Genomic DNA, 25,537 nt, shown 5'->3' with positions numbered 1-25,537 from the left:
CGAAACGCCGACACATATCTTGAAAGTATTTATATTGGTTCAATTCCAAACAACCTTTGCACTGACATTATGCAAACTAGTTCAATTATGCACTTCTATACTTGCTTTGGTTTGTGTTGGCATCAATCACCAAAAAGGGGGAGATTGAAAGGGAATTAGGCGTACACCTATTTCCTAATTGATTTTGGTGGTTGAATTGCCCAACACAAATAATTGGACTAACTAGTTTGCTCTAGATTATATGTTCTACAGGTGCCAAAGGTTCATCTACAACTATACTAAATCGACTGTCCGGAATACCGTAGATTATTCCGGACAGGAGAAGCTTTTTGGAAAAACAGACCAAACGCGGACCGTCCGGGCCCTTGCGGCGGACCGTCCGCAACACCAGGATGACCCTCGGACAGAACCAATGCAAAAATCCGAGTCTGCACTATGGTCTGTCCGGAGAAAAAGCAAGGACCGTCCGAGCCCTTGTGCGGACCGTCCGGCCTCTGGCGCGGACCGTCCGGTAGGTGAGAAACCGAAAAAATCCGAAGGTGACGGGTTCGGAAAAATGAATTATAGCGGCCTCGCGGACCGTCCGCGACTGGCTTTATCTGACATCTGACGTCGCATTAAATGCAATATAGCCGTTACTGCTGACCGTTGCGTTTTCAGCCGTTGATCTACAGGGGCGGACCGTCCGGACCAGGCGGGCGGACCGTCCGCGCTCAGCAGAATGGAGCAACGGCTAGGAAGTGGTTGGTGGCTATAAATACAACCCCAACCACCTCCATTCAAGTCACCCAAGCATTCCAATCTTCAACATTCAATACAAGAGCTAGCAATCCATTCCAAGACACATTCAAAGCCTCCATCTCTCCAAGTTTCACAATTGAGAAAAGAGATCATTAGTGATTAGTGACTTGAGAGAGAAAGTGATCCGTGTGTTATTTGTCGCTCTTGTCGCTTGGCCTTTTCAATCGTGCTTTCTTGATTCTTTCATTGCGATCAAACTCGCTTGTAATTGAGGCAAGAGACACCAATCTTGTGGTGATCCTTGTAGGAACTTTGTGTTCCAAGTGATTGAGAAGAGAAAGCTCACTCGGTCCGAGGGACCGTTTGAGAGAGAGAAGGGTTGAAAGAGACCCGGCCTTTGTGGCCTCCTCAACGGGGAGTAGGTTTGCGAGAACCGAACCTCGGTAAAACAAATCCGTGTGTCACACTTCTTATTTGCTTGCGATTTGTTTTCGACCCTCTCTCGCGGACTCAATTATATTTCTAACGCTAACCCGGCTTGTAGTTGTGATTAACTTTGTAAATTTCAGTTTCGCCCTATTCACCCCCCCTCTAGGCGACTATCACCCTCCATCGCCGTCCCCTCGCAGCACAGGAAGAGTTCGGCACCTCCCATCCTCCCCGCTTGACCAACGTCCTTGCCCAGTACCGCCCCGCCGTGGAGTCTCATCGGCGCCGCTGTGCGGCATTAATGCCGGCGTTGTGCACCTCACCGGCGCCCGCCGAGCTCCGCCGCTCCCCTCCCCTCGGGCGCCTATAAAAAGGTCGCCCCGGGCACCTCCTTCCCCGCACCGGCCTCGGCCACTACCATCCTCCCCTCGCCCGAGCGCAATTCGCGGAGCACCGCCGTCTTCCCCCTCTCCGGTGAGTTCCCCCCACCTCCTCTCTCTCCCTCTCCGTTGGTCCAGCGAGCAATTAAGTGAACCGAGCAGCTCCCTCACAAAGCCGCGAACGCAAAGCACCACTTCCCCGCCCCAGTCCCTCACCCAAAGCCCACCGGCGGCGATCCCCGCCGTGGAGCTCCGCCACCTCCCTGCGGACAGCCCCCTCCCAACCCCCTCTAGCCAAATCAAGCCTACCACTAGGATCGCCAGCCCCTGCCCGTGCTAAGCCACCTCCCTGTGGACCAAGAACCGGGCCACCGGTGGCAAACCGCCGTCGAGCCCACCGGCGGCCGGCTTTTCTCCCCCGCTCGGCCGGTTCGCCCGCGCCGTCAGACCATAGCGCCGCCCCCCCCGCTCTCGCTGACGAGTGGGCCCCGCGATGACGCCGTCGCTCCCACGCGCCCGCGCCGTCTCCCTCGCCCGTGGGCCGCTGCTGGGCCGGCGCCCTCGCGCGCGCCTGCCCCGCGCCTGGCTGGGCCGAAAACCTCCCCCCCCGGCCCATCAGAGAAGAAATCCCTTTTCCTTTTCTTTTCTTCACCTTTTTTCTCATTTAATTAGTTTTCTTTAATATTTTATGCACCAAAAATTATCCAAATAATTTCTAAAGTCCTAAGTAATAATAATGTTGGTAAATGACACACTAAAATTAGTAGACTACTGTTGATGTATTGTTTATTGACTGTTTTAATAGAAGAAGCGGGGACCGCGGATCCGGAACCCGTAGCCCCGGAAGAAGGGCCGGAGCCCGATCTCCCGGAAGTAGATCTTTTGTGCCAGGAAAGCTTCGACGAAGGCAAGTCCATCCTTCCCTTGATGCATAAATTACCTATTCTCTCTACCACTGCCTAGGCCGGGAATTCAGGGTGGGAAAATTGCATTGTGAGTGAGAGATGGCCCGCATTGACATACATATTCTAGATATGAAATGTGATTGGGAAAAAGGGGAGTGTGTTTCTTCAAATAAGGTCTCTTTTTAAAAAGAGGGTATGCGATGAAGGGTACTCACCCTCATCACCTTGGGAGTGGGATGATCAAGGACTCCCTGGTTTAGGGGAGGGCCTAAGGTGTTGGCTCAGCTGGTTTAGGCGTGAGCAGAAGGATTGTCCCCTCATATAAGGACCGGCTTGTCATTTTCACTACATGTACTCCTTATTAGTACAACCACTCGAGATTGTGTGGGCAGTCACTCAATCCGAACTCGTGCGGTCCAACCCCAGGGTTATGAAGGCTGGGGAGCACCGGGAGGATAAGGAGGGGGAAAGTTTTGTCCGGTTTGGACATGGTGGTGGCCTGACTCCTTCTGGATAACCATTAAGGTTAGGACGTACGAGGAAGGAAAGAGATCCGGCATTCGGGTCTCGCGACGGTGAGATCGCAGAAACCGGGCTAGTGGGTAAAGTGTACCCCTCTGCGCAGAGTTGAAACCTATTCGAATAGTCCGTGTCCACTGGTATGGACGAGTCTGGTATGGTATGACAATTAGAGATTTTTCTATGAGTTTCACGAACAGGGAAATGTGTGGGTAAGTGGGTGTTGAGAAAGAAACTAAGGCCACGGGAGCGGGAAGCTCAGTGGTGGTTGAGTATTTTTGTTACTTGTACGACTTTGGGAAAAACCTTACAGCAACTGCCTTTCTCTAAGAAAATGAAGAGTGACTTCAACTCCACCACATAAAGCATGTATATTATAGGTCTCTTTCTCTCTACGGGAGTGGGGTGGGCTTGCGGAATACCTAGTGTATTCACCCAGATTTATTTATGTTTTTCAGCAGCCGAAGACTTCTTTTCTGCTATGCTTGATTAAGAGGGCTGTGTCTGCACCCAGTTCTGCCTGTGGCTTGGGCTAGTATATTTTCCTACTGCGCTTCTTACTTTGGCTCTCTTGAGCTTGTACCCCGGTATTGTAATAACCTTTATCTAAACTCTGTACTATTTGAAGTAAGGAATGTGTTTACTAGCCTCCTGGGACTAGTAATTGTATCACATTTGAGTCCCAAAGGATCGGGACGCTTCAGCACCGGACTGTCCGGTGTGCACCGGACAGTGTCCGGTGCGCCAACTGGCTCGGTGCTGCAACGGTCGCCTGTGCCAGAAAAGGAAGGAGATCGGCACCGGACCGCTAAAGTGACTGTCCGGTGGCGCACCGGAATGTCCGGTGCGCCACTCGACAGAAGGCAAGGATGGCCTTCCTTGTTGGCCTCCAACGGCTCCTAGCTGCCTTGGGGCTATAAAAGGGACCCCTAGGCGCATGGAGGAGTCACCCAAGCTTACAAGAAACATTCTAAGACTCCAAGACTCCAACTTCACGCATTCGATTCTTTGTGATAGGGACTTGAGCTCCATTTGAGTTGTGAACTCCGTGCGTTGTGTTTTGAGCTCAAGTTGTGATTTGTGTGCGTGATTGTGCTGTGGATTTGAGTCTTGTGTGTGTTGCTCTCCCCTCCCTTACTTCTGTACTTCTTTTGTGATCATCATTGTAAGGGCGAGAGGCTCTAAGTTGTGGAGATTCCTCGCAAACGGGAGAAAGACTAAGAAAGGAAAAACTGTGGTATTCAAGTTGATCATCGGATCACTTGAAAGGGGTTGAGTGCAACCCTCGTCCATTGGGACGCCACAACGTGGAAGTAGGCAAGTATTTTACTTGGCCGAACCACGGGATAAAAATTGCATGTCTCTTGTGTGCTTTCTCTTTGATTGTCTATGTTCACAAGAATCATGCTTTCATTTATAATAGGAAATTTGCTAGTCATGCTAATTATAATAGGGGTTATGATCATGATGCTTTTGATTCACATGCTATGTTTGCCTCTAGCTCTACTTTTGTGCATGGTAGAAGTAGGTCTAGGAGAAGTAATGTTGTGCCTCATGTGGCTAGAAGAATGTGTAATGAACTTTCTACTATTTACCATGCTTGCAATACTTCTTTTGCGCTTTTATGTAAGAATGAAAAAGTAGTTGCTAGAAAGTTGGGATCCAAATGCAAGGGAGACAAGACTTGTATTTGGGTTCCAAAGGCTATTGTGACTAACCTTGTAGGACCCAACAAGAGTTGGGTACCTAAAACCCAAGTGTAAATTACCTTGCAGGTTTATGCATCCAGGGGCTCAAGCTGGATTATCGACAGCGGATGCACAAACCACATGACGGGGGAGAAGAAGATGTTCACCTCCTACGTCAAGAACAAGGATTCCCAGGATTCGATCATCTTTGGAGATGGGAACCAAGGCAAGGTTAAAGGATTGAGAAAGATAGCCATTTCATCCGAGCATTCTATATCCAATGTGTTCTTAGTTGAATCGCTCGGGTACAACTTAATGTCTGTGAGTCAATTATGTAACATGGGTTATAATTGTCTATTTACCAATATAGATGTATCTGTCTTTAGAAGGAGTGATGGTTCATTAGCTTTTAAGGGTGTATTAGACGACAAACTCTACTTAGTTGTTTTTTCGAAAGAGGAGGCCGATCTAGATGCATGCTTAATAGCTAAGACTAGTATGGGCTGGCTGTGGCATCACCGTCTAGCACATGTTGGGATGAAGAACCTTCATAAACTTTTAAAGGGAGAACATGTGTTAGGACTAACAAATGTATGTTTCGAAAAAGATAGACCTTGTGCAGCTTGTCAGGCAGGGAAACAGGTAGGAAGCACTCATCACAACAAGAATGTGATGACAACATCAAGACCACTGGAGCTTCTTCACATGGACCTCTTTGGACCCGTCGCCTACCTTAGCATCGGGGGAAGTAAGTATGGTTTAGTAATTGTTGATGATTTTTCCCGCTTCACTTGGGTATTCTTTTTGCAGGATAAATCAGAAACTCAAGGGTCCCTCAAGCGCTTTCTAAGCAGGGCTCAAAATGAATTTGAGCTCAAGGTGAAAAAGATAAGAAGCGACAATGGGTTCGAGTTCAAGAACCTACAAGTTGAGGAGTATCTTGAGGAGGAAGGTGTCAAGCACGAGTTCTCCGCTCCGTACACACCACAGCAAAACAGTGTGGTAGAGAGGAAGAACAGGACGCTTATCGACATGGCGAGGACAATGCTTGGAGAATTCAAGACGCCCGAGCGGTTTTGGTCAGAAGCTGTGAACACAACTTGCCACGCCATAAACCGGCTCTACCTTCATCGCCTCCTCAAGAAGTCCTCCTACGAACTCCTTACCGGTAACAAACCCAATGTTTCTTACTTTCGTGTATTTGGGAGCAAATGCTACATTATTGTGAAGAAAGGTAGACATTCTAAATTTGCTCCCAAAGCTGTAGAAGGGTTTTTACTAGGATATGACTCAAATACAAAGGTGTATAGGGTCTTCAACAAATCATCGGATTTGGTTGAAGTCTCTAGCGACGTTGTATTTGATGAGACTAATGGCTCTCCAAGAGAGCAAGTTGATCTTGATGACATAGATGAAGATGATGTTCCAACGGCCACAATGCGCACCATGGCGATTGGAGATGTGCGACCACAAGAACAACAAGAGCAAGATCAGCCTTCTTCCTCGACAATGGTGCATCCCCCAACTCAAGATGATGGACAAGTTCCTCAAGAAGAAGAGCGTGATCAAGGGGGCACAAGAAGAACAAGTTATTGAGGAAGAAGCACCACTGGCCCCTCCAACTCAAGTCCGAGCGACGATTCAAAGAAATCACCCCGTCGATCAGATTTTGGGTGACATAAGCAAGGGAGTAACAACTCGCTCATGTTTAGCTAATTTTTGTGAGCATTACTCGTTTGTCTCTTCTATTGAGCCTTTCAGGGTAGAAGAGGCCTTGCAGGATCCGGACTGGGTGTTGGCCATGCAGGAAGAGCTCAACAACTTCAAGAGGAACGAAGTTTGGAGCATGGTGCCACGTCCCAAGCAAAATGTTGTGGGAACCAAGTGGGTGTTCCGCAACAAACAAGACAAGCACGGGGTTGTGACAAGAAACAAGGCTCGACTTGTGGCAAAAGGTTATGACCAAGTCGCAGGTTTGGATTTCGAGGAGACTTTTGCTCCTGTGGCTAGGCTAGAGTCTATTCGAATATTATTTGCCTATGTCGCTCACCACTCTTTCAGGTTGTTTCAAATGGATGTGAAGAGCGCTTTCCTCAACGGGCCAATCAAGGAGTAGGTGTATGTGGAACAACCCCCTGGCTTTGAGGATGACAGGTACCCCGACCATGTGTTTAAGCTCTCTAAGGCGCTCTATGGACTTAAGCAAGCCCCAAGAGCATGGTATGAATGCCTTAGAGATTTCTTAATTGCTAATTCTTTCAAGGTTGGGAAAGCCGATCCCACTCTTTTCACTAAGACTTGTGACAATGATCTTTTTGTGTGCCAAATTTATGTTGATGACATTATATTTGGTTCTACTAATCGAAAGTATTGTGAGGAGTTTAGCAGGGTGATGACACAAAAGTTCGAGATGTCGATGATGGGCGAGTTGACCTACTTCCTTGGGTTCCAAGTGAAGCAACTCAAGGACGACACCTTCCTCTCTCAAACAAAGTACACTCAAGATATTCTCAAAAGGTTTGGGATGAAGGACGCCAAGCCCGCGAAGACACCTATGGGAACCGACGGACATGTCGACCTCAACAAAGGAGGTAAGTCCGTTGATAAAAAGGCATGCCGGTCTATGATAGGTTCCTTGCTTTATTTATGTGCTAATAGACCGGACATTATGCTTAGTGTATGCATGTGTGCTAGATTTCAATCCGACCCCAAGGAATGTCACCTTGTGGCCGTTAAGCGAATTCTTAGGTATTTAGTTGCTACGCCTTGCTTCGGGATCTGGTATCCAAAGGGGTCTACCTTTGACTTGATTGGATATTCAGACTCCGATTATGCTACATGCAAGATTGATAGGAAGAGTACATCAAGGACGTGCCAATTCCTAGGAAGGTCCCTGGTGTCTTGGAGTTCAAAGAAATAAACCTTCGTTGCCCTATCCACCGCTGAGGCCGAGTATGTTGCCGCAGGACAGTGTTGCGCGCAACTACTTTGGATGAGGCAAACCCTCCGAGACTTTGGCTACAATCTGAGCAAAGTCCCACTCCTATGTGATAATGAGAGTGCAATCTGCATGGCAGATAATCCTGTTGAACACAGTCGCACTAAGCACATAGACATCCGGCATCACTTTCTGAGGGACCACCAGCAAAAGGGAGATATCAAAGTGTACCATGTTAGCACTGAGAACCAGCTAGCCGATATCTTCACCAAGCCATTAGATGAGAAAACCTTTTGCAGGCTACGTAGTGAGCTAAATGTCTTAGATTCACGTAACTTGGATTGATTTATAGCATACATGTGTTTTATGCCTTTGATCATGTTACTTCATGTATTTATGTGATCTGTTGTTTATTTATGGTGCTCAAGTTGTGCAAGGGATCCCCGGACCTCACACGTCCATGTGTGAATGATGCACATATTTAGGGGGAGAAGTGCTACAACTTGACCCTTTGAGGCTAACCTTTGTGTTTAAGTATACTTGATGTAGTCTCAAATGTGCATTGAAAGGGAAATGTGGACTTGGACATTGCAAAGACTTCCACTGCACTTCGGTATTGGTGTATTTACTTCCAAGTTCATACTTATGCTCTTATTGCCTTTTTGCTCTTAATTGTTATTTTTGGTGAGGCAATGGGGTTAAATGCCCAAGAATGATCCTGTTTTGGTGCTTAATGCCAAAGGGGGAGAAATTAAGGCCAAAGAAAATGGATTAGCTACCACTTGTGAATTTTGAAAACAATAGAGTTAGAACTTTTGATTTGTCCAAAATACTCTTATTGCAAAATTTGGTCTCTTGTGGGGGAGAATTTATGATTATGGGAAAAAGGGGGAGTTTTTTGGCACTTGATAAATTTTTTCTCTTGAAATATCTCTCTTTGTGCCCAAACAAGTGAGTTTGAATTAAAGATAGGAAAATGAATTTGATTTGCAAAAACAAACCAAGTGGTGGCAAAGAATAATCCAAATATGCCAAATTATAGCTAAAACAATTTGGTCTTCAAATTTGAATTGATGTTGCATGTTTTGTATTGCTTTTTGATGTGTTGGCATAAATCACCAAAAAGGGAGAGATTGAAAGGGAAATGTGCCCTTGGGCCATTTCTATAATGTTGATTAAGTGTCCAACACATAGTGAGTGAGTTATTATGTGCCAAACTAGCAAAAAGTGCAAATTATGTAACAAGGTACGTTTCTAGACTTAGTACATTGTTTTGGGTACTAACATATTCTGTCTAAGTGCTAGAAACAGGAAAAGAAAGAATTGCAAAAGACTTGGCTGTGTGCAGCCAAAGTCCAGCTCGACCTGGCACACCGGACTGTCCGGTGTGCCAGGCTAGTCTCCGGTGAACAGGCCGCTCTCGGGAAAGTTTGGCGGCGTACGGCTATAATTCACCGGACTGTCCGGTGGTGCACCGGACTGTCCGGTGAGCCAACGGTCGTCTGCGCCAACGGTCGGCCGCGCAATCCGCGGGCGACGCGTGGCCCGTGCCAACGGTCGGCAGGGGGCACCGGACTGTCTGGTGTGCACCGGACAGTGTCCGGTGCGCCAACTGTACTACACCAAAATAGTAAACTTCCTAGAGCCTAAACCCTAGGAAGTTAGGCCTAAACTCTAGGAAGTTAGCTAAACTCTCGGAAGTTAAGCCATCCCGTCGTAAGTTTGGCTCTCGGAATTTTTTTGCCGGAAGTTAGCTTAACTTCCTAAAGCCCTCTAGGAAGTTAGCTATCTTCCTAGAGCCAAAAAAGCCTCTCGGAAGTTAGTAGATTCTCAGAAGTTAGTAGTTTCACGCCGTCAGCGCCGTCAGTTGACTAATTTTCTACGACTAACTTCCTACGGCTTACTGTAGCCCCTAGGAAGTTAGCTTAGGGGCTAACTTCCTACGGCTTAATAAGCCTCTAGGAAGTTAATTTGACCAGCATTACAAATGTTGTTTATTTTTATTTTACACCACATTCCACAACATAACAAATATATCAACAGCTATATAGCACAACATATTTTCACATAAAACATCTCACACACAATCACATAACAATATTTAAATACATAGTCTCATCAATTACATCACAAAAGTCTCATCAATTACATCACAAAAGTCTCATCCATAGTCATAATAAGACACATCTCATCATCCAGTACTAATAAGAGACAATATCTCATACATAGTCATAATAAAAGTCTCAAGTATCAGAATGCAATAACATGGAAGCTCACGATCACCGATCACCATCGGGTTACAGTGACGAGTGATGGTCGATACCTCCAGCCGGGCCGAACACAGCTCGAACACAGCTGCTGTCCCCATTCTAGATCCTGCAATTGTTACGACGCATCATGGTCAACTATAGAAGATCAAATTACATCTATGCGTTGACATGCTTTCCCTATACACGTTAGTATGTGATAACTGATAAATAAGACTAACCGATACACATGGTGACAACACCAAATCTGCAGTCTTTGCCCCGACGCTTCATTTCATTTAGAAGAGTAGCCACGCACCGGGCACCTGAACATACAAAGAATCACAAGTTTAACCGACTTTGCTCAGAAAAAAATAGCAGGTAAGTAAACTTCACAGCAGCAGGAATGGCCACAGTAAGACCAGCGCCCATAACAGCTAGATCCACTCCAACAGCGATAAAGCTCCTAATGGACGATGCCAAGCAGCGTTAAATGTAACAAGGAATTGAGCAAAATGTGTCTAAACATCGACGACAAACACAACGTGGACTAATCAAGATAGGGCAGATTGGGCAACCTGAAAACACCAAGAATGGGCAGCCCTTTCTTTAGAGCCACAGATCTTTTCATGAGAAGAACAGCTCCAGCACCATCACTCACTTGACTGGAATTGCCTACACAGTTTGATTGGTTTATTAGATAACGATTCAGCAGAGAGAGAGAGAGAGAGAAATCTAGCTGCAAAAGGAGGGACACCAGAAAAAAGTTAGACTTCAGCAATACCTGCAGTTGTAGTCCCATGCTTTTCTAAAACTGGTTTGAGTTTCGCCAATCCAGATGTTGTGGTCCCTGGCCTAATCCCATCATCAACTGATATCACAACTTCCTTCTCCTCTCCAGTTTTAGGATCAACGATCTACAGAATATGGAGTGTTAGCAAACACTCGAAATAATACATACCAAAGAAATGTTTCGTTCCTAGGTAACTAGATTGATAATTTGGTCATACAACAAGCACATTAGTTACTTCTATAAGTTGACATAGTTACAAACTACTTTAACATAAAGTGGTTGCTAGTTTCTACTTGAAAGAAGTGGGGGGAGAAGAATTTGAATCCATCTTACCTTTGTTGGCACGGGGACGATCTCATCCTTGAGTTTTCTAGAGGCCATGGCTGCAGCAGCTCTCCTATGAGACTCAGACTGACAAAAAAAGTTTTAGTTGTTATATTAACTGGAAAACCCAAGATAATTAATTCATACAGTCGATGCTTAATGAGGAACTCACGGCGGCCTGATCTTGCTCTTGTCTAGTTACACCATATCGATGGGCAACATTTTCAGAAGTAATTCCCATGGGCAGAAGACAATCCTGTGCTTTCTGGAATGCGCTTATCTGCAAGGAGAGAGAAAAATGTGTTACGAATGTTTCCTTTTTGTGTAAAAAGGAAAAAAACTATTTCAATTTACAGTGTGGTTTATGATCCTTACTTTTGGGTTAACTTGTCCTTCCCTAGCAATGGAATTTATGGACATGGATTCCAAACCAGCACCAATCCCTGTTTAGAGGGAGAGCAGCGATTCAGCAGCCAAACTAAAGCACAAGAGCGAAAGTAGCATGTATATTCAGATACTAAGTACCTATGTCATAGTAACCAGCCTTTATAGCAGCTGCGACATCGGCTACTGCCTGTAGCCCAGATGAACACTGGTGGTTGACCTTGAAGGGAAGGGAACCATGAGAACAACAGTGAGGAGGTCCTCTGGGTAGGTGTCCTTGAAGCCTCCTCGCTTGGCCTTGCATATTGGCGTCCTGTAGGCACTGCAGTGACACGCACACCGTACGTATTATTTCTTCGGTAGATACAGTGATGGTGCGAGCACTAAAACAGCAGAGCCTAGCTAGTGATTCCCTCACACAAAAGGAATGCATACATAGCTGGACTTCGAAGGTTCTTTTCTTTTTTTTGTCGAACCGAATTCAAACTGATTTGACTAGCTTGGATGTGCATCTGTGCGTGGTTTCCTTGACGGTTGACGCTATGACTATCAATCGTAAATTAAGTCGGCTTGGGTGATAGCCTAGTAGTACGTATGCTATAGTACAAGGTAATTAATTAATAATAAATACAAGCAGGTTAGTTAATTCATTGAGTTTCCCCGTCGCTGAGGCCGAACCGGGCCTGAATTAAAGTTATCGAGCAGGATCACAAAAGGAGGAAAGGAACAGAAAAGGAAGAAAAGAGTATATCAGAGAGGGGGAGGGGGAGGAACCGTTGGAGGCAAGAGGGAGGGAGGCTTACGCGACGACATCGTCCCCGAAGGAGGAGGACCTCTGGTAGGCGGCGCTATCCCCGGCCGCGCACGTCGACGCCTGCACCGTCACACAGACACAGCAGGGAATCGATCAGCCAACCCAATTCGATCGGATCTGATCCAGTCCGTGAGAGTGAGAGGGATGAACAGAGCAGCAGATCGGGACGCTCACCGCAAGCTGAGGCTGCGAGGAGATGGTAGAGGAGGAGGGGAGAAGGTGCGCCAGGAGGACCCGCTACCGATAGATCGCCTTCTCCATGGCTAGGTTGGCTCGCTTTGCTTTCGCTTGCCGGCGGGCGGGCGAGCGTTGTGGTTATCCAAGGAAACGGAAGCGTCGGGCAGGGCTGGGGTCGGGGGCGGTCGCGACCGCGGCGGAAGGGGTCGGGGCAGGGGCGACCGGTGGCGTGGGCGGCGGGGGCGGCTCCAAGGAACAAACAGAGGCGAGAGAGATGGGGTTGAGAAAGGTGAGAGAAGAGATAAGGTTTAGAGGTTTAAAATAAAAAAATAACTTCCTAGAGTAAAGCCATAGGAAGTTATGTAAATTCCTAGAGTTTGTACAATTACTCTAGGAAGTTAAGTAACTTCCTAGAGCCGGCCGTAGGAAGTTAGCTTTTTGTTGGACTGGTCAAAAGCTGAAATCTAACTTCCTAGAGTAGGCCATAGGAAGTTAGGTGGGCAGCTAACTTCCTAGAGCCGATCGTAGAAAGTTAGCTTTTCATTTGACTGGTCAACAGCTGAAACCTAACTTCCTAGAGGAGGCCGTAGAAAGTTAGCTGGGAAGCTAACTTCCTAGAGCCAGCTGTAGGAAGTTTGCTTTTCGTTTGACTAGTCAACAACTGAAACCTAACTTTCTAGAGGAGACCGTAGAAAGTTAGCTGGACAGCTAACTTCCTAGAGCCAGCCGTAGAAAGTTAGCTTTTTGTTTGACTGGTCAACAGCTGAAACCTAACTTCCTAGAGGAGGCCGTAGGAAGTAAGCTAACTTCCTACGGGTTTTTAACTTCCGACAGCTTTTATCAAATACCGTAGGAAGTTATGTTTATTTCCTAGAGCTACCAGTTGCATCTCGGAAGTTATTTATTTCCTACGGTTTGTTATAAAAGCTGTAGGAAGTTAAAAACCGTAGGAAGTGTATGATTTTGGTGTAGTGCTGGCCCGGTGCTGCAACGGTCGCCTGTGCTAGAAAAGGAAGGAGATCGGCACCGGACCGTCTACAGTGACTGTCCGGTGGCGCACTGGACTGTCTGGTGCGCCACTCGACAGAAGGCAAGGATGGCCTTCCTTGTTGGCCTCCAACGACACCTAGCTGCCTTGGGGCTATAAAAGGGACCCCCTAGGCGCATGGAGGAGTCACCCAAGCTTACAAGAAACATTCTAAGACTCCAAGACTCCAACTTCACGCATTCGATTCTTTGTGATAGGGACTTGAGCTCCATTTGAGTTGTGAACTATGTGCATTGTGTTTTGAGCTCAAGTTGTGATTTGTGTGCGTGATTGTGTTGTGGATTTGAGTCTTGTGTGTGTTGCTCTCCCCTCCCTTACTTCTGTACTTCTTTTGTGATCATCATTGTAAGGGCGAGAGGCTCCAAGTTGTGGAGATTCCTCACAAACGGGAGAAAGACTAAGAAAGGAAAAACTGTGGTATTCAAGTTGATCATCGGATCACTTAAAAGGGTTGAGTGCAACCCTCGTCCATTGGAACGCCACAACGTGGAAGTAGGCAAGTATTACTTGGCCGAACCACGGGATAAAAACCGCGTGTCTCTTGTGTGCTTTCTCTTTGATTGTCTGTGTTCACAAGAACTCGCTTCAAGCTACTTAGCCGTTCTAACTTTCATAACTAAGTTTTGTGGCTATTAGTGTTGAATTTTACAGGATCACCTATTTACCCCCCTCTAGGTGCTCTCAGAGCGGAGCAGTGTGGTGGCGTTCATGAGCGACGACATGTGGCTGCACTTCATGTCCTTGGAGGCGGGGGGCTGCCACGGGTGCGGGCGACAGGGTGGTGGCAGGGGAATTTCGGTGGCGTCGGGGCTTGTGGGCCTACGACGGAGTGGTAGGGGCCGCACACCGGGGAGGGGAGACCGAGGGGAAGGGTCTAGGAGGAGGCTTGGCTGCGGCCAGGGGCAGGGGAGGCTGACAATGACTAGAGGAGGGAGGGAGGGAAGACGAGAGAGGAAACTGGAAAAAACTAGCTCTGGTACCAAGTTGGAGAATGAAAACTCTAATCCTAATGAGGGGTTGTAAGATGTATTAATAGATTGTGTTGGTCCGGCACATTACAGGAGTAAGATGGTAAATATACGGATAGAAACCCAAACTCTAAATGGTACAATAACAAAATAGACTTCCCTGTCAGTCTGTCAGTGTCGTGCGTTTATTCATTACCATGTGTTCTGACATGTGTTCATCCAATCGTGCCTGTTGGAAATTTGCCAGACCTTATATTAGAAGAAGAAAAAGCGAAAATGCTAGTTAGCAATCTTGTAACACTTAATTCTGTACTCTAAATGAAGCAAAAATTTTCGTTTGACTTTAATCTATACCGGTTTCTACTGTTTCTATAGTGATTTTGTATTTATAAATTGCAGATGCGACAGTTTAAACAACCTACATCATCATCGAGGGACACGTCGAGGGACACCAAAGGCCTTTCAAAGGACAAGCCGCTTGATCTGCCCATCTTTGAGTGACGCTACATGCAGACAGAAGATTGGAAGCTGAAGGAATGAAGGACCTAGTCATAGATTAAATAAGATTGAAAAAAGACAGTAGAGATTTTGTGGACCCTTCTGATCCACATGGATTGGAGAGAAAATTAACGTAGTTGGGTACAAAAAACAAACAACTGAGAGTAGTTCTGCTCATTCGAAAAGTGGTGTCTGGTGTGTAGTGAGCACATGTTCTGGAAATCACTACAATTTTGTCGTGCAACTAGTACTTTGCTCGCGCTTCGCGCGAGTTCTATAAACATTATATTTGAACAGTTGAATTATATATATCTTAAATTAGATAACAACTCAAATTACAACATCAAAAGCTTACATAATGTTATCCTGAACATTATCTTGACAGGAATTACATAATTTCTTGGATTGGAACAAAGGTGGGACTTTAAACAGCATATAAATCAAAGTGCACATTATCTCAACAGGAGTCAAAGCATTTCATGGACAGTAAACAACATAGAAATCAAAGTGCACGTAAAATGCACATGCTGAAGTACAACATTGATGCACAATTGCATCAGGATTCAATAAACTGAATTGTAGTTTAGCTAATTAGCTTGATAAGGCAAGAACGGAAGCAAGCAAGTCAACTGGAACTGTACATATATTGGTAGGAGTAATGTTGAATATCAGCATGAGAAGCTCAGAGATTATATTACAATAGTTATAGCTACATATATGGCAACCAAAAGTACTGGTTTAAAGGCCATAAAAACAGCTTGGAAGCAATACAGAAAATATGGCTTTTCTTAACAACAACGTTTAATCTTCATGGTCGTCATGATCGTCTCTTTTCATGTGTGAAGTTCCTTTCTTCAACCTATACATATATATTGTGTGAAGCAGTAAATAATGGTACAAAATCGATTTTTTTAGTTTGTAAATGTAAATGCTCATTTTTTGGTGGTAGTGTAACATATTATTGGAATTCAAGCGTAGTGTGCACCATGAATAGGTTACATTGTGATTTGTGTGGGTGACGAAAAGAAAGACATTACACATAAAGCACCTAACAACTAACATGACGAAAAGAAAGACACTGCGTTTAGTTACAGTTTGTAATGTGGTCCTCCATCTAAAAATTTACGCAATATTCTTTCATATGTAATTTATGAAGTAACATAGATAAGAGTCAAATATGTTACGTTGATCATGGATTGTGTATGATAATTTGGGAATAAACAAACCTGATGTCGTTGGAATTGGAATCGCTGGTAAGTGGAGGAATATCATGGCAGCTTGGTGGAGCGACCTGTAGCATCAATTAGAGGACATATTAGTAATTGCAGAGTAATGTACGTAAATTATTGTCTTGCAATTAGTAATCAAACTAACAGAGTGCTTAAGATGCGTACTTGTATTGATCTATTCATGTTTAAGTTTTTTATGAGGTTGCTACTTTAGTAACTGAAACCAACTCAAACCAATTACTCAATTACCCATTTCGCTCATGTGTACTTGTCCCCTTAAACCAAATTTCATGAGATTTAGCATAAAAAAGAGAAAAACTACACAAAAAATCAGTCATGGTACAATAACTTGATTGAATGATTGAGGTTGTATAATACAATTATTTAAAGGAAATGGCTTTTGATAATATGGAATGGTCAGGTATAACACATGACTACTCGTGCAGTCTTACTATGACGACTGAGCACTCATGTATCTCATTTAATATGCTCCCTAAAATCCTCACACATATGAAACAATGCAAAAGAAGGAAAAGAGAAGTCATGTCAAAGCTGTCAATCATTTGGAATAGCTTGTTTGCAAATAAAGTAAGTGACATCCTTAGCATGAACAACAAATATCAAAGCAAACTATTATGAGCATTATCTCTTTGCATATACTCATGACCATGAAGTAGCACCTTCCTTCGCTGCTCTGAGTAAATATTACCCCTCTTTCTGAACACTTCTCATTGCCATCTCGCTGTTTTTCAGTGAGACATCATACTTTAGCAGTTCAACACCAAGTATTTAAGCTTCCGTGGGCAATAACCCTACATTAAAAGGAACAGAGCTCCATCACATGCCTTGGTATCATTCTACCATTGAAGGCAACATAGACGTCTTATTAAAATATGCTGGATCTTATCAGTTCGATGAATTCTTTGCTTCACACCCCATATTTAGTCCTTTCAAGGGGTAGAAAAAATGTTCTTATATTTGTCAAACAAAACATTTATAATTTGGGACTAAAAACTTTGGATGGCCACTGTACCTGGAATTATCAGTTGCTAATGTGACGTAATTTGTAAATTCCTTTCAATAGCGCAGAAGGAAACATCAATTAACAATATTCTGCTTACATTTGTCAAGCATACTTCGGTTCCAGCTGTAAACGTTATTTCAGAGGCCAAAATAGAAATGATGACTCCCTAGCTAACAGACAATTCACGGCACAATCAAGTTGAGCCATCGAAAAATAGCGACGTGGACATCCTGGAATCCCATATTTGCTCCTTGCTCTGTATAGAAGAATTTCGGGGAGAGGGGGCGCACCGCGCGAGAAACGCGACATCGTCTGAGGAAGGAGACGAGGGGTGGTTGTGCTCCTTGCAGCGCAGCGCCGTTTGACGGGGAGGAGTTGGGGGAGGCTCTTGGTGGCGTGTAGCGCGGCGGGAAGAGCCGATTGAGAGAATGAGTGTCCTGCTAGCGTGCTGTGAGAGTGTTATGGAACTATGAAGAGGCGATTGGAAGTTACAGAAGGAAGGAGACTGTTACCCGTTCGAGCGTGGGAAGATGGGCAAAATCAAGCGTCGCCGCCGTCACGGTCGCACGATCTCCTCTCCGTGGAAGGCATCACCTTTGGAAGCGAGAGGAAGAAGATGTGTATATTCTTCTATTCTCGCTGTATATCCGACGCTGTCCAGAAACTTCACGTTAAGAAACAATCGCACATAATTCTCTTGTGTCGTTGGTTGCCGATCCAATGGCTGGGAAATGGAGGATCGACGTGGACAGTGTGGTTGAGCAGCTTTACGTCCGCGTTTGTTATATAGAAAAGAATTTTGGATAGTTGTGCCTGGTCCGATAGAATATAGTAATATACAGTTCGTCAGAAGGGATTGGTGATTGTTTGAATTACTGAAGGAACCTGCAATATCAGGAATAAAAAAAATCAAGTTTCACTGTGTATATGTCTTTGAATGGCGAAAATGGGAAAGTAACGTTGTATATGTAATTTAACATTTGAGAAGGGGCATCATAAATATTTTGTTTTTTCTAGGTGCATACATACTGATGAAGGACACATTTGGATTGTGCAGCATTGCTTTCCTTGAAAAATGAACAACAAAACATATCTAATGGAAGGTCATGATCATCAAAGCGAAAGCAGATCAGTACATCCTTATATATATTAGGCTCTAGTAGAGGCTTAACATTATTATTATCAATGCCACATGATGAACATGAAGATAATGAATGTTTTAACGATGCCACAATTTCTGCTGATGATTCTTCAGTTGAACTACTTCCATCATCTGATTTTGTTATTTTCTTATATTGTAAGTTCCAGAGCAAGGAGGTGTAGTGTAAGATGAGTCTGTGAGAAGGTGTAGCGTAAGATGAGTCTGTGAAACCTGATGACTATCTTGATGATTCAAACATGGATAGAATCATCAGTACCACTTGTAAATTCTCACTGTCCCATTCAGGTGTCAAGAAATCATTCTGAGCATCATAAAATATATCACCTGCACAGAAAGCATTTTAATGTTTTGTACTACCAGTAGTGAAGAAGAGAAAAATAGAAGCGCTACTATTAGTGCTTTTACCATTGGAAGAGATGTTATTCAAATAATCCTATAGCAGCTGACATTCAGAGGGACTTCCTGAGAACCAATAAGTGATCAATGTTGAAGCTTGAATGATAATGTCAAATTCCCGTCTCTTCATTTTTTTGGACTGCACAATCATTGACGTATCAGCCTACAACGATAAAAGAAATAAGTGTGTGACTTTGTGACATCAATTTGAAAGAATTAATTTGTCCCTCTCTGAAAATGATAAGTCACAGAACTGCAAGATATGAACACGTGCATCAATTTGCAACAAAAAGCACTATGGAAGAGGTGTTTCAAATGTCATCTTCGGGCACCATGGCACATTCAGAGGGTGAAAGGGTTGAGATAAATTAGGGGTTAGTTTGCAATAATTTATCATGGTGAATGATTATATAATGTCACAATAATAAATAAAACCCAGAAATAGTTGCAGTCAACAAATCTGACATTAGCTCAAAAACATGAAAATGATTGAGAATCATATAAATCTAACATCAGCTCGGGAAACATGAAATCGATTGAATTGTACGATTCAAAGTACAAAGTAGCAGCGCATGAAATGGCTAGAAGATAAAAGGGTTACCCCAAACGTTGAAAATCATTTCCAAGATTAGCCAGGCATATTTTATCCGACAATGATATCAGTGCTAGCTTCATTCCTGCACCTATATAAATTTGTACTTAGTCCATTGTTTTTTAGAATTAATTACTAATCCACAATGCAAAATTTGTTTGTTGATGTATGAATTAGCTAAAAAACATGAAACTGATTGTGAACCGTACAAATCTAACATCAGCTCAAAAATCATGAAATCGATTGTGAATTATACAATTCAAACTAACAACACATTAAATGACTAGAAGATAAAAGGGTTACCCCAAATGCTCAAGACCACTCCAAGATTAACCAGGTCTATGTAACCTCATTTGGCTGCTCCCTAGCTGCTTCCATCTCATCCATGATCCTTGCTGCATCTTGCAACTTCCTACGGTGGCATTACTCACCTATAAGCACCGTGTACATAGCCTTCGCCCACTGGTAATAATATCATCAAAGAGTTGTGCGCCCTCGACATCCCCTTGGGCACAGCAGGCAGTGAGAACCGTGTTTAAGTGATGACATCATGGACGATCTCCCAACCAGACATTTCGTTGAGCACCTTCAGCGCGGAGTCAGGGTCACCGACACAGACAAGGAACATGAGCAGGATGTTGCAGGAGCTAAGGTTGGGCGTGATATAGAGCTTGGTTGGGGCAGCGAGGCAGAGGCGGCACACGAAGCCAAGAGAGTGGAGGAGCGCGTTGAAGGAGCAGGTGGAAGGGCGGGAGTTGAAGGACGAGAGGGAGAAGAAAAGGCGGAGGGACGTGAGCATCCCGAGCACGCGGAGGAGCGACCAGAGCGCGCGGTCGGAGAAGGCTGCGAGGCGGGTCACTTGGAGCAGGGAGACGACAGGGGCGGGTCGCGGGCCGTGGCACCGGCATCGGTGTGGGAGAGGCGGGAGAGGGCCATGGCGAAGACGGGGAGCGAGAGCGGCAACGGAGGCGCGACGTGGAAGAGCGCGTGGCTGAGGGCGAGGACCGCGAGCTCGGGCATGGCTGCACGGAGGAGCAGGCAGCAGATGGAGGACGATGGGGAGTGCCGGTAATGTGTTTGACGGGGGAGGGGAAGAAGCGACGACGACGGGGCAGAGGAACTCTAGAATGCTCGTGGTGCCAACACATCCTAGAACCATCTACAAACGGCGGACATAGGGGGAGAATGCTAGCATTGGCCAACCATCGAACAGCCAAGGATTTTTTTGCCGACGTGGACGCATGTGGGAGCGAGAATCCTTTCTGCTTTAATAATAAGGAAATGAGCCCACTTGCTGACTTGTAGTTGCAGAAAGAAATTAGTGCTAAACCCAGGCAAGTTCAAGGTCCTAGACGTAAAAACCCCAGTTTTGCTTCCGTTCTCTCCCTCCACTCTCATCCCCACTCAGGGCCCAAATACGAAAGGGACTTTTAAATCCGTGGCTCTAATCCGTAACCCTAAACCCCCACCAAAACCCCTCCTCGCCTCCCTCCCCTCCATCCAATCCTCGAAACGAGCGCGCGGGCGAGGAGGTCCCCCTCTCCGAGATGGCTAGGGTTTTTCGCGGGTCCCTCCTCCTGATGTCCCCGGCGGCGGCGGCGGCGGCGGCGGCGGCGGCAGGGGCCAAGAAGGCGGCCTCCACGAAGCCGAGGGCGCCGGCCGGGATCACGAAGCCGATGCCGGTCTCCGAAGCGTTCCGCAGGTTCGCCGGCGGCGCGCGCGAGGTCGCACGCTCCGAGGCCATCAAGCTCGTCTGGACCCACATCAAGGCCCACGGCCTCCAGGTACCGCGCGTCGCTCTCACCATCCGCTCGCCCACGGCCTCCTCCTCCCTCCTCCTCTCGATCGGTTCTAGAGCCTCTCGCTTGTCGTTCCGTGATGTGCTAGAAACAGAAACTAATGTAGTTTCGTTGACCTCTTCCAACGCTTCACGGAAGCGTTCCCCGCGCCTCCGTGTGCGGCAGCACCTCGAGGCCGTCCATCGGCTTCCGCTCGGGGGCACCCTGCATAGAGGGAGAGGGAGGGAGCTCTAATTTCCTCTTTCGTTAAACAGTGTTTCTAACCGTGAAAGTAACTATTTTTTAAGTTTTTAATTACATGATAACCATTTGTATTACGATACTATAAATGTTGTATACTTTTTTTAAAAAAAACTCTAAAAACTGATTTAGAAAAATCAGATAGATCAGTTGCAGTGTATATGGTGAGCTGAATAGAGGAATGACCGAAGAGAAGGTGAAATGGGAGTACAATTTTTTGAGGGAGGTATTTAAATTTGAATATAAAGTACAAATAGAAGGATTTAGGAAAGGGAACGTTGGATTCAGCCTTATAGTAGGTTGGATTGGGCCGTTTTTGTGCCTTTGTGGCGAGTAGAGATGTCAATGAGGAATTTCCCATCGGGGATTAACTCCCAGACCCGTACCCATGAGCACAGACCCGCCCCATCCCCGAACCCGAACCCGACCTCCGGTACGAAAATCTTCCCATACCCATCCCCGACCGGGTACCAAATACCCATGGGGACCCGTACCCGACCCGACTATTCACCATTTCAGAATTTCAGCATATGGACATAACACAATTCTGCATTTCAGCATGCATATTTTGTAGTTTCATCAACATACTCATGCAAAATAAATAGTGTCTTCTAGTAGCCACATGTCCACATATAACAAATATGGTCAAACAGTAAATAGAAATATCTCTTAGTACATGTTTTATCATTTAAGCCTGGATGCTATAGTAAATCGGGTAAAACAGCCCCATGGGTAATCGGGTTCGGGTTTAGCCCTCCCAAACCCGTACCCTCCATACCCGATGGGGAAAAGATTTCTCCCAAATCTATACCCACATCTATACCCATGGGGATCAATTTTAACCCATATTCTAACCCTAATAGAAGAATTCCCCACGGTTAATCGGGTTTCGGGGCCCATTAACATCTCTAGTGGCGAGGAACATGAACTCCATTTCGGCAGGTCCTCCGTAGTAGGTCAGAACTCAGAAGCATTGGTGATATCTGTGGGTCGTTCAGTACCAACTCTTCAAGTGGATCTATACCTGAAAGGTTATGAAAAAGAATCGCATTTTTCTTGGCATCTGGACACCCAAGTTCCAAGTGTGTAGTGGAGGTGTTCTGACTCATGAGGTCATAATGTTATTCTTGCAGTATCACTATTTGACAGATATTATGTTTGCGTATCGATGAAGCGTGTCTGTAGCAATTCCTCTGTTACTTGTACCTGCCACAGACAGAAAAAAATAAACTAGAGCATGGCCTGTTTTTAGCATCTTTGCTTCTTTGTTATTTTGCAGAGTACTCTGTACCTTGCCTCTTTGCTTCTTCGTTAATCGTTAGTTTGCAGAGTACTCTGTACCTTGCTATCCTGACCTACTGTACATCAGTACATGTCCGTGTCAAAAAAACTGTTTTTGCGCCCTGAACTCATAAGCAAAGCTCTTCATGGTCCGTCTGCAGAACCCGTCCAACAAAACCGAGATCAACTGTGACGCGACGCTCAAGAGCTTGTTTGGTGGGAGGGACAAGATCGGGATGATGGAGGTCTCGAAGCTACTGAGCCCTCACTTCCTGAAGAACTAGCAAGCGGTGCATGGAGCCGGCGGCAGCGCTTCGCGGTTGATTTGGGAAATGTTTAGTCTGCTAATGGCAAATCTCAGTCCACGTTCATCCCAGTCTTTGATTCGTGGTCTTAGCGTCATGTTCGTATGCGTGGGGTTGCGTTCTTTCCGATTTGTATAGTCGGTCTGCAGCATGTTATATGATATGCTTGAAGTTTGCACTCCTCCCTTGTCATCGCTGGATGCCTGGATAAACAAAACCAGCTGTTGACTGACTTTGTAAGTTGTACCTCTGTTGCTTACGAAATATTACTTCCCTTCTCGAATATTTGTCGTCTGCTATTTCATTTTTCGAACTAAACCGCGACAAAAGAAAAAAAAGAACGGACGGAGTATTTATTATTAGCCAACTGTTGTTTTCTTTTGAGGGCTTTTGGTTCAGAGAGGAGTTGAAATCTAACAAATGGGAGAACATAGGTAGTGTTTATTTGGGATTATAATTCATTTATATTATGTAATCTAACTTATTTTGAACTAACACTTAGAACTTGTTTGTTTGAGATTATGATCTGACTAGATTATATAATCTAACAAATTTAGATTATAACCTTAAACAAACATTTTCGTTTAAAATAAATTAGATTATATAATTTATGCAAATTACAATATCAATCAAACAGGCCCATGTACTACCAGCAATGCCCGCGTATCTTAATTCTGGTGTACAAATAGCTGACGTAGATTCGATTATTGTGGACCCTGTATCGAGTCCGTACGTGGTAAACCGGTGGTGCTCGGCTGTCGCCACAGCCACTGCCGAGCCACTTGTGGCGGGTGGCTGCGTGGCTGGTGGTTCGGCCTCGAAGCTTCTTTCTCACCTCACAGGTCAGTGTCCGCCGATGGGGTCACTGCTGATGCGTGATGCCTCCCTCCCGCGTCAGCGCTCCTGTCCTCACACGCCCCGGTGCACTGCACCTGGACGCCTTCCCGGCCCTCTCCCCCACCGATAAATAACCCGCCCCTCTTCGCAGCGAGATGCAACAAGGCCACATCAGCAGAGAGCCCAGCAACTGAAAAAACCAACCATCGCGCGGGCACGGTTGCGGTTGCTACCTCCCGATCCCGTCCTCCCGCAAGCCAAGCTCTCTCTCTCCCCCTCCCCTTCAGCACGATCGGAGTCCAAGTCCATCCCATCCAGACCCACTCGACAGTCGACCCGATGGCGCCGTCCATCTCCGTCGGCGCCGCGGCGCCGTCCCGTGCAGCGGGCGCGAGCACGAAGAAGAGCGCGGACGAGGTGGAGCTCCTGCGGCGGCGGAACGCGGAGCTGGAGCGGGAGGTGGCGGCGCTGCGGCTGGAGCTGGGCGCGGCGCGGCGCCGCGCCGAGACGGCGGAAGAGGCCGAGGAGCGGCTGTGCGTGCAGCTCGGCGACGCCGAGGTGGAGGCGCTCGAGCTCGCGCGCGCCTACCAGGCCCACGTCCACGAGCTCGCCAGGGAGCTCGCCGCCGCGCGCGCGGCCCCGGCACGCCCGGCCAGATAGGTTCTCGTGGGCTGGTAGTAGGCTACTAGTAGCTATAGCGTGCGGTTCAGCGGGATGGCTGTGGTTCCCGCGTTTGGTTGGCGTCGGACGGCACCCCGCGCCGCGGTGCCATTTATTTGCTCGCCGCCGGCATCGTCGTCTTTGCTTTTTGCTGTGTCGATGATGATTCTTTAACGAACAAGAGTCCATGATGACGCGTCCTATGTGAAAACGTGTAGAGTTGACTGTTGAGGCTAAGGGCATGTACAACCCAGATACTGCTGCACGGTACTCCAAGTACAAAATACAACTAAAACACAATATAATACAGTGGTCATGTCTAAAACATGTGTCTTACGATATTCATTGTGCCAATCAGAGTATTCAATAAATTAAAGTGACCAATCAGATAGTCTCCTGTCTCGAACATAGAGCTAAGACACTGTGTCTTCGTCAAGATACGTGTCTTGAGTTTTTTTACATTCACCCCCTAGACACACTGTAAGACACAACTTAAAACACTCACTGTACATGCCCTAATACACAACTTGAATAATCAAAACGGGGATTGGATTGGACTACTGCATTTGTGTTGTCATTTGCTGCCTCCTCCGTCTTGTTGCGGCGACCTTTTGCGCTGTGATTTCGAGCAGTAGCTCAGACTCAATCACTCAAGAGTCAACTTGAGATCCGTTGGTCGCAGTTCATTTTTCTCTCTCGAAATGACACCACTTGTGGACTGACTGACTGACTGCCACGTGGATCTAGTATTCTGGATGTTAGCATTAATACTTTGCGCCGAGTGAGAGGAGAAGAAAGGATTGGAGAGCCACCGAGTCAGGGAAAGAATAATAATATAGGGAAACAATGGGCCTGGCCCACTTTCCATTAAAAGTCTGGACACGGCCTAGCCCAACATGTCTAAAGACGGGACCGACAAAGCTTGCTGCCAGCGGTCCGGCGGCGCAGGGGAAATGGTTGCCATACGAATGGAGAGGGAAACCTCTGCGTCGGCGTGGAATTCACCAGCGGCCGATGTATAGCGAACGCATAGAGTCCGCCACATTTACAGGATGGAAGGCGAACGGTAAAACTTAGAGTGTCATTTACCGGTCATTGCTGGAGGCACACCGAACGTCTGTATCCGCTAAACTTACCGAACAGAACCATATACAGAACCT

General features: G+C 46.0%; 2 protein-coding genes and 1 pseudogene across 3 annotated transcripts; 2 read left to right on the top strand and 1 right to left on the bottom strand.

Moving 5' to 3' along the window:
• Positions 1 to 9,665: 9,665 nt before the first annotated feature.
• On the bottom strand, positions 9,666 to 12,621 carry LOC100193233 (acetyl-CoA C-acyltransferase-like protein pseudogene; annotated as a pseudogene). Its single transcript, NR_159660.1, has 10 exons — positions 12,336 to 12,621; positions 12,151 to 12,221; positions 11,489 to 11,669; positions 11,339 to 11,406; positions 11,136 to 11,243; positions 10,973 to 11,050; positions 10,631 to 10,763; positions 10,425 to 10,521; positions 10,089 to 10,172; positions 9,666 to 9,976 (listed from the first exon to the last, which is right to left on the bottom strand). The product of NR_159660.1 is annotated as an acetyl-CoA C-acyltransferase-like protein pseudogene (transcript).
• Positions 12,622 to 20,642: 8,021 nt separating this feature from the next.
• Positions 20,643 to 23,243, top strand: LOC100283921 (uncharacterized). Its single transcript, NM_001156819.2, has 2 exons — positions 20,643 to 21,039; positions 22,737 to 23,243. Exons 1-2 carry the CDS (start codon positions 20,803 to 20,805, stop codon positions 22,857 to 22,859), a joined length of 360 nt encoding a protein of 119 aa, NP_001150291.1. The 5' UTR covers positions 20,643 to 20,802; the 3' UTR covers positions 22,860 to 23,243.
• A 646-nt stretch (positions 23,244 to 23,889) lies between these two features.
• LOC100274648 (response to low sulfur 3) lies at positions 23,890 to 24,588 on the top strand. The gene has a single exon (NM_001148979.2). The coding sequence runs from the start codon at positions 24,057 to 24,059 to the stop codon at positions 24,375 to 24,377; it is 321 nt and encodes a 106-aa protein (NP_001142451.1). The 5' UTR covers positions 23,890 to 24,056; the 3' UTR covers positions 24,378 to 24,588.
• Positions 24,589 to 25,537: the final 949 nt, after the last annotated feature.

The sequence above is a fragment of the Zea mays genome, chromosome 5 (genome assembly GCF_902167145.1).
Source record: "Zea mays cultivar B73 chromosome 5, Zm-B73-REFERENCE-NAM-5.0, whole genome shotgun sequence".
Lineage (NCBI taxonomy): Eukaryota > Viridiplantae > Streptophyta > Magnoliopsida > Poales > Poaceae > Zea > Zea mays.
The sequence above is the reverse complement of the archived record's forward strand: the minus strand, read 5'-3'. Positions and strand labels throughout refer to the sequence as shown.

Bases quoted from the DNA above. Each gene is read 5' to 3' on its own strand.
- LOC100274648 (NM_001148979.2), top strand. From the start codon at position 24,057: ATGGCGCCGTCCATCTCCGTCGGCGCCGCGGCGCCGTCCCGTGCAGCG.
- LOC100283921 (NM_001156819.2), top strand. From the start codon at position 20,803: ATGGCTAGGGTTTTTCGCGGGTCCCTCCTCCTGATGTCCCCGGCGGCG. The intron at 21,040-22,736 runs GTACCGCGCGTC...GTCCGTCTGCAG, and splicing joins TCAAGGCCCACGGCCTCCAG to AACCCGTCCAACAAAACCGA.